Source organism: Pomacea canaliculata, linkage group LG7 (assembly GCF_003073045.1).
Source record: "Pomacea canaliculata isolate SZHN2017 linkage group LG7, ASM307304v1, whole genome shotgun sequence".
Taxonomy (NCBI): domain Eukaryota; kingdom Metazoa; phylum Mollusca; class Gastropoda; order Architaenioglossa; family Ampullariidae; genus Pomacea; species Pomacea canaliculata.
In genome coordinates this window covers 7,180,397-7,198,004 of record NC_037596.1, presented here as the reverse complement: position 1 = coordinate 7,198,004, position 17,608 = coordinate 7,180,397, and the positions used below count along the sequence as shown (strand labels likewise).

Sequence of the window (17,608 nt, the reverse complement as noted above, 5' to 3'; positions counted from 1 at the left end):
ACATCATCTTCCATCCCCCAGATAACTGTTTCACATGTTCTTAGTTTGTGTGAAGTCATCGGTGACGTGGCGAACCTACCTGTGTCCCTCCTACTGTCTGTAATCTGACTTTCCACCATACCAGTGCCATCAGACATTATCTGACTCCACAACTGCACTTCGTAATCTCATTGCCTTCTTTTTTTTCTACATCCGTACACATTCGACAGCTAATTTCATACTATCAGACTTTCCAAACTATGAGCTTGATAAACTACAAAAGCTAGAGAACCTTCTACCAAGATTGGTTGAACTGAACTTTATTCTGTTTACCTTCGTTTAGGCTTTGACATGAACATCATCCGCTGCTCCTTCTGGGCTGATATAAATAATTCATTGAAATGAATTCAAGTAAAAAAATATTACGTGACTATATTGCTGTGCTATTCTGTCTGAATGTATTTATGTATATCAATATTCATGTATAGTTGTATAACATTCTTTGATGCACCATGTATGTGTGATGTATGAATTTATTATTTAGTACCTTTCCATATGGTGTGTGTGTGTTTGTGTTTGTGAATGCACTTTGTGTCTAGAGAAACATTAACCAGAATATTGACTTCTTCCAAGCTGTGCCGATACAGTGAGACCAGGTGTTGTCGATAAATGTAATCACACCTGTATTTTTATAATCTTGGACTCACTCCACCGCATGCAGTCTTCCTCCCTGCATCACAAATGCCAGCATCACCAGCATTCAGCTTCCTTGATCGACAGGTAGGTCAGCAATAAAACAGCAAACTGCTTCGTCACTGACCCATTACAACACACACGGAATGCTGTTTACCATGAACTTCCATAGACCAGTCCGTTGTCATGGTGAGAAATGGAAGACCACAGATACCTGATATTTTCTGTGAGATTTTATCCTCTGGGTAGTTATCTCCCTGGAATCAATCTTTTGCTTTAAAAGGTCCGTGCAGCGCCACACTCGTTCATTCCCGAGACTGCACGCGCTTGTCCTTTCACATGTCGGAACGACAAATCAGTTTATGGAAACATCAGGAACTTTGAACAATATTCATTCTAAATTCCAGGAAAAAAAATTCAGTAACAGTATATTGAAGAGTCTTTAGTTTTAAACAGTGATTCTGTCATCACAAGATGACACGTTCTCTCTGATCACATAACATCTTGCATTAAATAGTTTTAATCGGTTTTAACACTTTAAATTTTAAATACTTCTGCTTAACCGAAAAGCCGACAGAACAGTTTCTACTTTCATAGTCGCGTGAACAGAACTAGAGAAAGGTTTTCAGGTTGTGTTACTGTAACTGTCATTCGCCATGGAGAGTTTATTAGAACTGAGACCGTTCTTCCTTTCCATGGAAATCATGGGACTTTATTACGAGCTCGCTGTCCCCAGGAACTCTGTTGGCGTCAGTGAAAGTGCCTCAGACACCGGAAGTAATTCTGGAGTTGTTAACAAAGGTCCAAAGCGATCCAGGTCATATCGAGGCTCCCAGAATTTCTGTTTGGCGGTGTGCATCTTTCTTTGGCTTCAAGTCCTGCGCTACATACCGTCCTTCTGGGTTGGCTTGGACTACGAAGCAGGAATGACTTCTGGAAGAGTCACTGTCCTGTCCTGGACCCTGCAAAGTGCGATCAACGTGACTGTGATATACAGAGGCTGCAGGAACCCAGTGCAGTTTCCGGCATTTGTGAAACTTCTTGTTGACCACGTGACAACTAGCACCGACAGCGCCGTAAGAGCTCACAGGAATGGGTTTTTGAGAAGAAAGGCGATCATTGTCACCGCCTTATGCTGGATGTATGTCGTCCTTAACAACCTGGCACTTGCCGTCTTTATTCCTCAACCTCGTCGAGGGGTCGAAGGTGTCCATCACCATCGTGACGATGCCCTTTGGCAAATCGATCGTCAGCCAAGTCATCAACTTCATCCTCTACGTCCATCTGTCCATGGCGTGGATATTTCCCATCGGCTTCATCTGCCTGCTGTGCATGGTCCTTCACCTTCATTTTCAGGCCTTGACCCGCGCCATCAAAGTCACTCTCTTGACCTCCAGCAGCAGCCTGCTCCGTGACCTGGCGACCTTTCGCCGTCAGCATCTGCAGCTGTGCGCATGCGTGCCCGTGCTGGACGTGGTGTTCCGTCGCCTGATCATGGCGTCGTACGTCACCAACGTTCCACTCATCTGCTTCTTTCTGTACCAGCTGGTCACCTCCAGCTTCGATGCTTTTTCATTGACTAGTAACATCTTCTGGCTGTTCACCAACGTCCTCTGTGTCGTCTTGATTTCTCTCTACTCCGCCATCGTCCACGAAGAGGTAATCTTCGTCTTGCTTAATCTCTTGATCTTCTTCCTTTTCTGTTCTTCCTCCCTTGATTCGGATCATATTAAGTATGTGTACAATCATATTGTAAGTAGAATCGGCATGAAACAAGCTGCTCGTCTCGCAACGGTCGAAATTCAACAGTCACCGGTCAAAGGTCAGGTAGCAGTTCTCACCTGAGTGTTTTTTATGCAGGCTCACTCCGCACTTGATGCCCTGTTCGAGGTACAGACCTCTGGGCAGACCCTGACCAGATAGTGGAGGTAAGCAGACCACCTACAGTCTACAGGTCATCTCATTATTTGTTGTTCTCGCAGAGACTGCGGCTGCTTTAGTTGTGATCTTCCGCAATATGAGCGCTCAGTAATATTAATAGCAACAAAAGTCTAATTTGTTATTTATGTATTTAATTCACTTCATTAAGATGTATTTTATTTGTTCAACGTCAGCTTTCATTGTCTCCGTGGTAACATTCCTCGTGTTTGAAGCAGATTGTATTTTGCCCTGTCATATATTTTAAGTCTTAGTCCTGCTCCACTGAGTCCTGTGTCCTCTGTATTCTTGGATGTTGATGTTGCAGCTGCAGTTGTTCCTGTCAAAACTGACCGGGCCTTCTATCGGCTTCACTGCTCTGGGAATCCTCACCGTTAGCAAAGAGACAATTTTAACGGTAAAGACTTCCAAACAGTTGAAATAAAAAAAATCGTGATCAAACTTGAACGATTACACTTCCTTCTCCTCCTCCTCCCCCCTCCTCCTCCTCCTCCTCCTCACCCTCATCCTCATCCTCATCATCACATTTTTAATTTAGTGATATCAATTTGCAAACCTTGATGTCTACCTAACCAGTGTCATTTCTGTGTGTATATATTTTAGATGGGCGGCCTACTGACAACATACTTCTTCCTGTTGCTGCAGTACCCCATCCACTAGATGACGTCATCGCGATGTTCCGGGTGCACATGACAATTGTGAGATAACTTTAGTGTAAATAAAGTATAGATGTAGTGAGATCGTCTCCACAGGGAATTGACAGTCTACAAAGTATTATAATGATTATATTATCATGGTATAGTTATTCTCCGTGACCAAAAAAATTATTGTACTGTCAGATACTAACAGTCTGACAGACCTAGCCTCAAGTCCTCAGTCATTTTCTTAAATTTGATTCAAGCAGTAATGACAAAAAAAAAAAAAAAAAAAAAAAAAAAAAATTAAAGAAGTGAAGCCATTGTTGAGGTTTGAGACCTGCATGTGTGTGTGTTCGTGTGTCGGTGTGTGACATAGTGTTGGATGGGCGACAATATGCATAAAGGGCTTACAAATCACTAAAACAAATTCGTCTATTACTATGCTTACCTTTACTGGTTTGTCTGTGTGTCCGTGTGTGTCTAATAGTAAACTTTGCAATCGAATACCTGATGTCACGTGATATAAAGGTCTTTACAGTATTTGCTTATTTCTTAACCACAGGATCATGTCTGGGTAGAATACTTTTACAGTCTCAAATGTTTTATCGATAAATTATCAAATCGGATATTTCCCTTCCTTTCATGATGTTTTGCAAGAACACTATTACCGCCACACCAAATAAAAATGTATAAATAAGAGACTGAGCATGTATAACCATGAATAAATATATTGTTAAGTCTGAGCACAAATAGCGTTAACTGATCAAATATTTAGCTAACGATTTTTGCTTTGTCATGCTGGTTGACAGAATATTCTCGACTGTTGACTGTGGTGAGGCCTGGAATGTAGTATAGTTCTTTTACCGAAGTCTTCATCATCATCACTACCACCTGTAATACTTACATGCTGCACACACACACACACAGACCAATATACACACATCCACGCACACATACGCATACACACACTTGACTGCTGCTAACTTTGTTGTGTCAACAGTGATTCAGTTCATTAATTTACTGTTTGCCTCTGCAAAAATGTGTTGACTGTTGATATGTGTGTGTGTGCTAGCGCGCGTGTGTGTGTTTGTGTTGGTCATAAAACAAACAAGAGGCCAGCCATAGAAGTGACAGACCGCAATGACAATGAAAGACAAAGAGAAGTAACCGCGTCATGACTCCCCTCACGCGCGTTACTTCCCTTGGAGTAAAGCTAAGACTGGCAGATATCAGGGCAAACTAGTTTGCATTCAACAACTACTTCACTTCAAGAATACATATCAAAACTTCAGTATTATATTATCGAATTATCAAGAAATAAAATTTAATGCTTACTGAAAATCTAATAGTAATATTGTTATAAGTGTTAAAGCAATGCTACAAAAACTTCTACACACTTCTGATCTCATCCCGATTGTCAAATGAGGAGAAACTCGACTTTATCATGCAGGATCAGATTTAGTATTCTAATGAGCTCCTCACCTATTATTTTTTATAGGTTTTATCAACAAACCATGTTGATTTAACAAGCTTTCTTTACACAATACACGTTTATAACACATTATATTATACATTAACACAGTTTCATACACGTCCATGCATTTGAAAAAATAAGCGCAAAAACAATCTGGTTAGAAAACGGACCAATTTAATTAACATTGCTTGTGTAAAGCAATTTTAATTACTTCCTGATGATAAATAATATTCACATAAATAATAAAGAAATAGTTTCATACACGAAGTCTTCACAGATTAGCGCTTCTTGTAGTGTGAAATACAAATGATCTTTTTGAAGAATAGAGCTTAATCATTGCAAATTAAAACATCTGTTTATCTATACTTTATACTGTCTTCTGAGTAACTGTAAAAAGCAATTAGATTTGACAAAAGATGAAGAAATAATTTATTCTTGGTCTGTTGTGAAATTACGAAAATTACGAGAATTCTATTCAAGGTTTGCTTACATTGAAAACTGGCAAATGACTATCGCTGATGAACAAAGAAGACAGATTTTTGAAAGGGTAAGTGAGATAAAATTTCTGAAAGGTGGTGTGAGGTAGGGTAATTAAAGATTGTCTTAAAGGGATGTGTAGCAGTTACTTCCCCTCATCCTCTCGCTCGTCTCGTTCAGATTTCAGAAAATCTACAGTCACCTCCATGGCCATTTCTGGGGCCTTAGCCTCTTGTTTGTGGAATTTCTTTGTGACAATCGCGGATACAATTGCAAGGATGAGCAGAATGAGGCCTATGAATCGGAAACCGGTCTGGAAACCCAGCATCCGCAGGCGAAAGATGTCGTTGTCATAGAGACGGCAGGCTCCCTTCCCTCGACACGAGTTCTCCCACTGAATACAAATGCCGTCCACGATCTTGCCAAAGAGGATTGGCCCCAGCAGCCAGGCTATGGAAGCAAATAAAAAGATGTTCATCGATGAAGAGTGTTATTAGCTTGTGATGGCGATATATTTTTAGCTCAATTCTTATTCATGAGTCATGACATTTTACATTGTATTTCAGGATCGGATATTATTAGTTTCTGACAGTCTGTTCTTCATTCATAACGGTATGTAGGCTGGAATAAAATAATTGAAACAGCTCATGGAAAAGGAGTTAATGCTGTGATTTGTATCTGATCTTCAGTTAATAGTTTCTATCTCTCTAAAAGGCCAAGGTAAAGTGCACACCTGTGACTGATGCTGAAAAGGTAGCCAGACCTAAGGCAAGGGGCTTGTCCCGCTCCTCTACAGACCTGCAACATTTCAAGGAAGTGCAGAAATATAGAGGTCTTAAAGCATGAAACTGTTTAATTATATAAACTCAGAGCTCAAAAAGTCGAGGAAGATTTGAGGAGGTGATGATACCCACCTGATATAAATGATGACTTTGGGGATGACGGACAAGGTTCCAAAGACAGAGCTTCCAGCAAGAGCGATCATGAACGGGTAGAACATGGAGCAGCTGTAGTCACACGTACCCGCCATCGCCGTCAGACCCGAGATGCATGAACAGTTCTGATAAACCTTTGGCGAAATATAAAAACATTTCTTTAGACAGATACTTTTAAAAAAACATTTACCTGGCCTCTATTTATTTTGGGAAGCTCACATTCCGTGTGTCTGTCTCTCACAACCTCACACACTAACTGCACCTGCACCTGCACACCTCATCAGTCCGCCCCAGACAGCCCGCGTGACAAGGTGAGAAGTAAGTCCGGCCGTCGTCGCCACAGATAGGAAAGTAGTCGTTGTCGTCACACACACAGTCGTTGTTGCACCCAATGGTGGACTCGTCTACTGCAGCAAGAGGACTGTCAATGAAACAAACCGTAAATGACAACATCCCCATGTACCATGATAACGTACAATGTTTCTGTTATTTCCTATTTCCGGATTGACATTTTGACTTTTTCAATATCCAATTTCCAAAATACTTGTCATTATCTTGTTTATTTTTGTGAATGTTTTTGTTTGTGAGAAGAGTAAAGAGATAAGCAAAAGAAACAAGCAATAAAATTAAAAAAGTATATTTCTGAGGTGCTGATAAAACATTAAACTGTCTAGCTTGCATACTTGCCCTGTAAACTTAAAGGAAGCAATTAAAAAACCATATTTAGCTGAGAAAAAAATTAATACTAGAAAATAGTTAAACTGAAAGCTCATCGTGGTCTAACGAAGAAAGACAAAACCATCGTCCCCATCATTAACCTCTTCCTCTTAACTGTGCTTGCTCTGAGATAGCAGATGGTGACAATGCAGTTTGAAAATTTCCCAAACTGTGGAGTTCGTTGGATTGTGTGTCGTGGCACTCACCCCGGGCTGTTGTACAGGTAGGGCTGGTCACACCTGAAGGCCAGCTGCAAGCTGGTGAAGACCGCTGAGAGGAACTGATTGACCGTGATGAACTTCAGGCTCGCCATCGGCCCCATCTTGAATCTCTTCGTCAGGTAGCCGCCCAGAAATGTGCCAAAGCACGATGTCGCCAGCATAATTCCGGCTGAATAATGGTAACGATAATGAGAACGATAATTTGGTAATTCTCGTATTGATCGCTCGCTCGCTCACTCACTCACTCACTCACTCACTCACTCACTCACTCACTCACTCACTCACTCACTCACTCACTCACTCACTCACTCACTCACTCACTCACTCACTCACTCACTCACAACATTGTTTGTCTCACTTGGTCCTTGCCTTACCCATAGACATGTTTGCCTGCCAGGCTGGGAAGGAGAACTGGTTCTCTATGTACTTTGGAATGAAGGAATAAAACCCAGCCACGGAGAACAGCAGCACACAGGACGAGATCAGTACCAGCATGTACACAGGGTTCACCACCAGACGGCTCAGTGCTCCAAAAAACCCTTAACAGAAGCAAAACCATTTGTTTGTTTCCTTGTTATCTTTTTTGTTTGTTTCTTTGTATTTTTGTTAGTTTCTTTCTTTCTTTTTTTTCTTACTTTCTTTTTTTTTTCCTTTTCTTGTTTTTTTTTTCTTTTTTTAGTTGGTTGGATGGCTTCTGACCTTTTTGCTTTTTATTCATTGATTTTTTTTTTTTTTTTGCTTGGGTTTTTGTTTATGTATTTGCTTAATTTCTAGTTGCCCTATTTCTTTTCTTCTCTCTGATTTTGATACTATGAGTATCTCCTGCCATCTACCGCGACACCGACAAATCTACAACCGAGTCAGGTCAGGAGGTCAGGTCTTGTTTGGTCAGTCTGTCTGTCTGTGTGCATGCCTGTCTGTTTGTCTCTCCACGGACTGTTCCATGCTGGTATTGTATTACTTGATTCTAATTCATATTAACAATACGCTTTCACTGATAAGGTCAGCCATTTAAACAGTTGCAAGCAGGACAACAAACAAACCTTTGAAGTATGCAACAAAATCGAAAGACTTTTTCTGACTGACAACGGCATTGCTCGGTTCCTTGTCAGGGTTGTGTCCCTTTCTTAAAGATCGCGGGAAGAAGAAAAGAGGAATGCCGAGTACACACGCTGCACACCCGAATGTGATGTACCCCAGCCACCAAGCTCCTATCCACTTTGGGTGCTTAGGATGCAGAGTAGTGTCTAGAAAAATAGATGATCTTATTTGACAATTCACTCTTTCATTTGGATTATTTGTTTTCATTTGGATGTATCAGAAATATAGGTCGCGTTTATTTACAAGTTCACAGTATAATGCAATGAAATCGAAGAAGCAGCCGCTCTGAACTATTTCAAATTTCTAAAATAGATAAATTGTATTTACAAGAGTGATGAAAATCCAATGGGAACCAACTAAGCACATCGGACCTTGTGACAATCATTACATCAGTTAATTAAATAAGTGAAACAGTTCTTGACAGAAAACAATCTGAAGCCTACTTTCTAGTGTCACATAGATACGAGAGAAAACACCACCAAGCGCGTAGGCTATGGATGGACCCATGAATCCCAGGGTGGTCATAATTCCTGTAGATAACAAGTGACAGCACCTTTTATTAGTGAAATAATATAGACGATTCTTATGATCCATAGAATGGACTATATATGTACATATGGGAATATAAATAACTTTTATTGTTAACCTGATTCATAAAATAGATATTTTTGTATAAAATTATTAAAACTTAAAAGTCTAGGGGACTGTCCGTTTGCTTTGTTATATCCCTCAACAGTTAAAAAAGTCGGACTATCAACCGTTTCAAACAACGAGAATTTTACTGACCCATTCAGAAAAGCTGTGAGAAACCCACGTGGGCAGTCCTCAAGAGGAGCCGCCCATAGCTTACCCACGTAGAAGCCTGTCTTTGTTCTGTCGACGTTGGCGTCCACGTAGGTGGTGAGGAAGGAGTAGCGCGGAGACTTCGCCAGACCCTGCAGGACCATGCCAAGGACGATGATGACCAAGGCTGTGGTGGCATGGGCCCTAGCTTTGTCCTCTCCTTCAAAGCTGGCCGACGACTTCGAAGTGCCTACACAGAAAATAACATATTCGTAACTTACCTAAAAAAAAATCTTCCACAGATTTATCAGCAACACCAAGCTGTCAACCTTGTGGGGAGAAAGATAATATTTACTTTCATTTTAAGCATCAGACTAAAAATCTTTAGACGGCCTTTGAGAAAACAGAACGGAATTCAAGTCTTCACCTCCTTCATCGGATGCGAACCACAAAATTTCTGATACCCAGAGCAAAAACGTTATTACACCACTGTATCGGGAGGGACATATGTAATATTTTAAATTAATTTCAATGTACTGTCAGTTGTAACAGTGACCAGCTTCCTACCTTCGACCAGCAAGCCACACCCCAGTGACGTCATGTTGTCTTTGTGACATATCTGGCCGCTAAACGTCTTGGCTGTCCGTGCTGTGACGTCACCAGCACCAGTCGGACTAGGGGCGCCAAACAGGAAGTGCGGCAGAGCGCAGATGATGGCGGACACCCCAAAGAAGACTGTAGCCAGACCCACAGCTCGTGGGATGTGAATCTGGGGATACATAAATCACGTGACGTACTTAGTCACCCAAATTTACGTCACGCTGATGAACGGACTTGTGACAGTGACATAGATCACAGAGGAATAACGGTCAACATGTAACATGAACAGTGTACGATGTGTTAGGTAAATAATAGAGAATACATGTACCCTTAAGCAGGTAGAGGACATGTATCCAAGATTCACAGAAATTGATAATAGCAATCATGTACACAGGCGAAGTTTCGTTCAGATGTTGTTTATATTTGTTGCCGATAATAGTTTTATCTTACAAGGGAGTTGTCTGACCTTGGCAGCGACGTAACTAACGAAGAGAACAAGGACGAGGTAGCCGATGTCGTTGGCCGCCATGATGAGTCCAGTCTCTGCGCTAGTGAAGCCGAAGTGACGTTCTAGAGTAGTCACCTGCAATTAATGTGACGTCACCGGAGTACTTGCATGCATTTACACTGAGCTTTTTTACTTCTATCTGAGTTGTTCCAATATGCTGTGAAATGGAATAAAACTTAAAAAAATAAAAACTTAAATATCCATCAGCCATATTGAACTTTGTGTAGTAGCTAAAAGTTAAATGGACCTAGGAGAGTCGTTCATGCTCATTTTTCAATTTACAATTTACTCATTTTACAAATATCACTAAGAAATTAATTTTTGGAGAAACATGGGCTACCCCTCCCCCGTTAAAGCCACGAGTCTTCTTACTCCACAAGGGGAGCTCATTAATTACCAGGTTACAGGATTATCTCCCTTCTCGAATGACCAGCACAGCGAGTGTATTTCTAACACGGTTGTCTCCCTTCTCCTATGAATTAGAAACAGGACGATGCAAATTGTGTACCCATCTGATGAATGTCTTATCTAAGTTCTTTAAAACACGCAGTGCATTAACTAACACTTACTTGGCTATTGACATATGAGTTCAAGGTTGAGGTCACAAGTGCGCAGGCGCTGTAGGAGCCAGTGAAGACTCCGATGTTGGCCAACATCCTCATCGCCTGGGCTTGCATCCTCCAATGCCGCACTCAGGTATATAGTCGTCTTCGCGGTCTGTGGTGGCGGCGGCGTGGCCGTTGCTGTTGGTCTTGTTCTTGTTTGAATTCCACCGCCATGACAATGATATTTTCGATATTCACCGATGTATGCTTCGGAGGGTTGGTGTGTGAAGATGCTGCTGGTTCAAAATCACATCTGGAATGGGTTGATGAGCTTTGTAACCTATCAGCCGTCAGTCCAGCGCGGGTGGCGTGTGATTGGTGGTGATAAGTCCTGACAAAAGTATTATAACTAACGGCCTCCATGCGTTCCACGTTTCTTTAATCTCTGTGCCAGGGACGGGAGGAAAGTGTACGTGAGCTCGCATGACAAAGATGAGTTATCTCTGCAGTCAACAGTACAAGAGGACTAAACGACATAAATAAAACTGCCTCCTGTTTCTTTGTATCTTTCTCTCCTCTTCTTTTCACGTTCAATCAGTATAATCAATCTTTACTGACTGTTCATCCTCTCACACATACATGTGATCGTAATGAGAAAGATTCCAGGTAGTACAAGACAGGTCCTTGTGTTTTTTATTTCGGGTGGTGATGGCTGCTGGCACGAAGGACCTCTGGTGGGCAGTTTTTCCCGCACCTGACCCTTTGTAGCGCCAACCCGAGGGCAACAACCGATAGTTGGGATGTAAAGGGTGTGTGCGGTCTGAAGGTATTTGCCAGCTTCTGTTTGCATGAAAGGACAAGTCAGAAAGTAGCAGCTGTGATGTACCAATAATTTTATTTGTCTGGGGGATGACTCTGGCCAGCCTTGCTTTGTCTTTCTCGAGGAGGCGACCATACCAGGCAGCGATGTTGAAGATGAGGATGTTCTCAACAAGGGACCAGTAGACACAGTTCCTCACTCCTTAGCTGACATTGTACCTTCGGAGTTTCTCTCTCCTTTTTTCATCTTTCACTTTCTCCCATTCTCTATATACTCTCTTTCTTTCTCTTCTGTCTTTGCTGTCTGCATCAGCTCCTACTTGCTAGCTGCATGTGGTTTTTGCAAAAAGTCAAAGACAAATGTTAAACAAAAGTTTAAAAAATACTTATTGTCATTTTTGTTGTCTGTATGTGTATTTTATTCTCATAAAAGAAGGATTACAACAGACCATGAACTATACAAGTTGCGAGTGCCAGACATACAGGCTTACAGATGTGAACAGACTTGCTTTCATCTGTCTGCCGACTGGCAATGAAAAACAAAGAATATCAGAAAAAGCATGTCACAAAAACAGACCACATTCCAGAAGCATGAATTGCAGAACATCTCTGCACCCTGCTCCCAATGCACATTAAGATGAGAGTGAAACAGCATTCATTATAACATGTCAGTGAAACATAATTAACATAACTTTACTAATTTGCGGAACACACACGGCTTGCATCTGATTTTGGTTAATTATGATTGGCGGGTTTAAATTTGCATTTTATCCTCCTACTTCGGAGGTAGGAGAGATTCAGGAACTGGTTCACTCCTAAATGTTTCCTCTGTCTCCCATCTCATCACGAGATCGCAGCAGATGTCAAGTCTTTACCTGAGTAATTATGGTCACAGACAACCTATTAATGCCTCACCTTCCATTATTAGAATGGTAGGGATGTCAGAGTTCAATGTGGCAGTTGATTTGGAACACCACAAAACAATGGAACAAAGTAGGTTTTTTTCCTCTTCAAATTCTTGTTTGTTAAATATCTGTAAGTCATACACGGGAATTCTAAAATTTCAATCTCGAGCATAAATGGGTTAATATGCAGGTAAGAGGTGAATCAACCGTTAAATTTGTTAAGCAAGCCGCTAAACTAAAGGTGGTAGGACACGCAAAATGTTACTGACAATCTTTATTATTTTCGGAGGAATTTGGAAAGGGTTACATTTCTTTTTTACGATTTTCCAAGTAAAAGCATTTTTTCCGCGAAAAAAGAGAGCCTCGTAAGCCCATCAAAAGCGGAAAAATGGACTTAACACAATTTTGATATTAATTTATTGCAGAGAGAGAGAGAGAGCTGACAACATCTTTTAGAAACAAGTTAGTATACAGGATCTCAGACTCGTCCTCATTCTTTTGTTTCTTCCGATAGCGTGGGTTAAATCAGGTTCATCAGACTTCTCCTCCTTTATCGCTCTCGCCACACCATGAAACTAGATTAAGGACAAGCTTTAACCTTCATTACCTACCGACATTAATTTTTGTGATGTAAGGGGTCAGGACATGTCAACCTTTATAAATATGCATCGACACTGAGATTTCTATCTTGCACATTGCCAAGTATTTCGCTTATGTTTGCACCAGACTGTCTTCGTGTTTGCAAATTATTCCTCGTCTTATGGCGAGGGCTGGTCTTATATTGAGTTTATTTCTTCCCTATTCTTATTCTTCGTTAATTATCAATTATTGTTATTTTCATTGCCTCTCCTTATCTCCCGCCCTCTTTCTTCAATGCTTGCGGACTATAGCACATGGCACAGTACAATTATTATAATTCATAAAACTGTGGGATCTAGTACCTCTGGACCCCACATTATTATCATATTATTCATTACACTTTTATTAGTAGCAACAGTAGTAACAGTTATTATGTCTAATTTCATACCCTGATATCGGAGGGTACATTTTAAACTATCCACATATATTCTTTGTAGAATTACTGGGATTTGTTTGTGTGTCTGTGGTGTGTTTGTGTGGACGGATAGGTAGTTTGTGTTCAAGTATCCTCCGAGTCTCTCTCTCATCCACTGCACATCTATCGTCTAGTAACTCTAGTTGATGATGTTGCTGGACTCTGTCTCCTCTTTGTCCGTTTCTAAGAGATGAAGATCAGCCTCCGTCGAAGGCGATAACGAGGCCGATGACATCTTCGACGGTGAAACAAAAGACATAGAGATGGACGACAGACTCCTGGCTGGTGAAGGAGGCGGTGTCCTCGCTGGGGACAGTCCAGGCTTGGACAAAGCAGGGGACATGGAGATGGCCGGGGAGTCGTAGTTGAGAGAGACCTGAACTTGTGCCAAGGTGACAATTATCTGAGCTGTCAGGCACAGCAGGGTGACCCACGCAAATGTCTGAGAAAAAAAAATAACTGAAATGCTCAGGTAAAAATAGATGAAAGCCAAATCATACACATACATAAACACATGGCCTATATAGATATATACATGTATATATGATATAAAAGTGAAAGATGTTTTTGTAAACTGCGTTCGTATTATCACTAAAAGTAAAAGGAGACAAAAAAAAAGATTGAGTCTTGGCATTTCATAATATATACGATGAGACACTAACAGTTCTTTAATTTACATACTTACACCTTAACAAACACCGTGAAAAGAGATGAACTTTCAAGAAGTAAAGAATTTATGTCAGGTGGAATACAAGGCAGCGAACAAGTCCCTCCCCGCCATCTACACCTCATTCTTCTCTTACCGTCCCTTTGACGATTGAGGAGTAAAAGAAAGGTATGTTGGTTAGAGTTCTGGCCATCGTCAACTCCAGGGACTGCAGGTCCAGGCAAGTCACACTTCGTGTCGTGGACACAGGAAAATATTGTAAACACGAAAGATTCTATTGCTGAAGTGTCAATATTATAACATGAAATGTTATGTTATACCAGTAAGTGTACTCGTTTGACGACCGACCACAATAGTCTACATGGAAGAGTTTCTTTACATTGAACAGTGTTGACTCACTCCCTGCCTCACAACGTATGTGGATGTCCAGGTCTCTTTCTTACATCTAATGTCAGTCTCTCTCTCACATACACACCTAAGATAAATATAAGACAAACAAGCTAAAGCATCGTGGAATGGCAAAAAAAAGTTGTAATAAATGCAGAAACAAAGCAAAGATTTATCACTCGTCAGATAGCGAACTTCTGAGAAGAAAGAGAGAAGGGGGATGGAACAATACGACGATGGTCAAAAAAGAAAGAATATGCAAATAAACAAACTAACGAAAGAAAACTTAAAGAGACGAACAAAGAAAACCAACCAACCAACCAACCAACCGACCAACCAACCAACCAACCAACCAACCAACCGACCAACCAACCAACCAACCAACCAACCAACCAACCAACCAACCAACCAACCAACCAACCAACCAACCAACCAACCAACCAAGATAACAAAAACAACAAAAAAAAAAAAAAAAATAGCAACTGGAACGACAATTGCAAAAAATAAAAGAAAAAATAAACGAACTCACTTTTCATGTGAGTTCCTCCTCAGATTATCGCACAAGGTTGAAAGACCGTTGGTAAGTAAAATGAGGCTGATGGTGCAGGCAACCAGAAGTATAATGTGAATAGCCAGGAAAGGCAGGACAAACAAGGGACCTCGTCTGTCATAGAAACAATCAACGGCCTCTTTCCAGACCAGTGAACAACTGTTTGGTTTTGTTCCCATCACTTTATTCTGATAGTGGATTGCCTCAAGCATCATTCATTATATAAAAAAAAAACAAAACATCTGTTGTGTTAGCTTTTTGGCATAGGAGGTTCTTCTATTTTTAAATTTAATATTAATGTAGGAAATGGAGGTAACGATAATAATTTACTGCGAAGTAATTATTTTTGGACTTCACGCGCAAGTCTGTAAATTACTATTCCACTTGACTCTCATCCTTTGAGATGACAGAAGATGTCAATACATCTGTGTCTGAGGTTTTCTCAACTTTTTAAAAAGAGATACTGCTCAAATTGTTTCGTAGATAAATTAACAGACAAATTATTATTCCTCCTGTACAGTTTGAGCGACAGACGTCTGTGACGCCCTCTGGAATAAATAAAGTCTTATATTACCTTATTCTGTAAATAAATATGCTCACAATGGGCTTGTACTCACTAACGGATACCAAACTGTGGTACAGACTCGTTTTCACACGCAGTTGTGTGCGTGCTCACCTGTCGTAGAAGTGGGAGGAGATGAGTGTCATACTATGTGCAGATGGATGGGTCGACTTCAAGTCACGTGTTTTCTTTGCCATAGCAACATCCTTGAGAGTTGCGGTAGATTCATGATAGTTATCTCTGAAAATATCGGCACACAGAGGTCATAGTCACGACCTGGTCATAAGATTATCTCAAAGGTAGCCACTCACCTTCAGTTCATAACTACAGGTCTCAGAGTGGCAATAACAACTCGTGATTAATTATAATCTTTTTATACGCGTGTTTTTTTTTTGCTTGTTCTTACTAAATAAACAGCAAAACTGGATCGAGGGTGATCGTCAAGCCTCGTGATCCAGGTTCAGACCAGGAAGGATCACGAGAAAAGACAAGAGGAAGAAATGAATACCTCAGGTCCGACCCTAGAATGATCCATAGCCAGATGTGAGAGATGATGAAGACATAGACGTAGAGATAGATGACAAACTGGCAGACGGAGACCTGACCCCAGTCGCTGATCTCGGTGTTGAGATATAACATGGCCTTGCTGTGACTTTTGCCACTGTGCACGGTGAGGTTGGCGTAGAGAGGACACATGGAGTCTGGAAGCGTCTTCAGGCCTTTCGCGAAGAACACCATGGCCGTCAGACCTGCTATACCTGTAACACACGGAGGATGAGCATCTGCAACACCTGCAACACCTGCAGCATCTGTAGGGGATGCGTTTGTATAAGGTAATGGGTAATGGCAATCGTTCGATCGTTTCAGAGTTGGGGTGAGGTATTCAAGACATCATCTTCCATCCTCCATCATCCATCATCCTTAAAAGTTTCCTTTCCTGTCATCCATCCATCCATCCATCCATCCATCCATCCATCTCCTCCTCCTCCTCCTCTTCCTCCTCCTCCTCATCATCATCATCATCATCATCATCATCATCATCATCATCATCATCATCATCATCAAGAAATTATCCCATCGAGTTCGTCATACCTGTCACCACAATGATCGCGATCCTCAAGTGGATCGCCCGCTGGAAGGTTAGGGACATGAAGCGATGTTCAGTCATTCCGAAGCCTTTTCTGCAGAAGATGATGACAATGTCAAAATTCATAAAGCACGTGACCAAAGTGACATACGAAAAGAAATGGATCTGCGGCATTTAAAGTACGATTAGTCGAACTTGTCATTAAAGTATTGTATCTTGTATTCGAACCGCTTTTTGTTTTCGACTGATTTATAATATTCACGATTGTTATTCTTATCATCCTTTATAAAACACCGTGAACTTGTCTACAAACTATGATATGGCTATGCATAAGTCAACTTTATAACTTCACAACTATCATTGTCTTGGCTTTCATCGTTTAACTCTTCAAGCCGCTGCTGAAGTCTCATTAACTTTCATCAAAGACAGATAAAACTTCATCAATGAGAAATCAATGCGCCTTCTGTCACAGCCCCAAGTATATTAAATGTCATAAAATTTTCGTTAAATGTTTTGTTATTGTTGTAAATAGCTACCTCCTTTACAGAAGAATTCCTGGAGAATATATTCCTCCGATCGTCAGCTACAGAGTCAGCTAAGAATCAGTGACGCACGTGGGCGAGTCACGTGAGATAAGATCTGACGGTGGGAGCAAGGTTTACATCGACAGACGTGTCTGGCGCTCAATGATACATTGGTGGGAACAGTAACGGAGACGAAAATGATACATCAGTATAGAAAGTAAGCTAGAAGAGAGGAACAAAGTTTTGGAAGTCCAACAAGTCATCTAAAGTGAAAACATTAACATTACATAACATTTGCACAAGGACAGAAATGTTCGTTTTATTCTTTCTTCTTTCAAGGGAGACTATGTCTGAAAGATAAAAAAAAATCAAATGCAGTTTTGACTCCATTTGCAAAATTGTGAGGAGGGGAAATGAGTGTGAAATGAGGGAGCGTGAAAAAAA

At 40.9% G+C, this 17,608-nt stretch overlaps 2 protein-coding genes across 2 annotated transcripts; both read right to left on the bottom strand.

Annotated features, from left to right (window-relative positions):
• Positions 1 to 4,901: 4,901 nt before the first annotated feature.
• LOC112569593 (solute carrier organic anion transporter family member 2A1-like) lies at positions 4,902 to 10,863 on the bottom strand (the record flags this gene model as incomplete). Its single annotated transcript, XM_025247416.1, is given in 13 exon segments — positions 4,902 to 5,649; positions 5,933 to 5,997; positions 6,114 to 6,268; positions 6,411 to 6,555; positions 7,058 to 7,241; positions 7,447 to 7,611; positions 8,116 to 8,319; positions 8,617 to 8,703; positions 9,024 to 9,206; positions 9,524 to 9,725; positions 10,023 to 10,139; positions 10,634 to 10,731; positions 10,734 to 10,863. Coding segments are annotated over 13 exon segments (2,040 nt in total), but the record flags the coding sequence as incomplete, so codon positions are not given.
• A 2,663-nt stretch (positions 10,864 to 13,526) lies between these two features.
• On the bottom strand, positions 13,527 to 16,730 carry LOC112568472. The gene is made up of 6 exons (XM_025245780.1): positions 16,646 to 16,730; positions 16,062 to 16,311; positions 15,668 to 15,793; positions 14,971 to 15,105; positions 14,191 to 14,284; positions 13,527 to 13,829 (listed from the first exon to the last, which is right to left on the bottom strand). Exons 1-6 carry the CDS (start codon positions 16,719 to 16,721, stop codon positions 13,527 to 13,529), a joined length of 984 nt encoding a protein of 327 aa, XP_025101565.1. The 5' UTR covers positions 16,722 to 16,730.
• Positions 16,731 to 17,608: the final 878 nt, after the last annotated feature.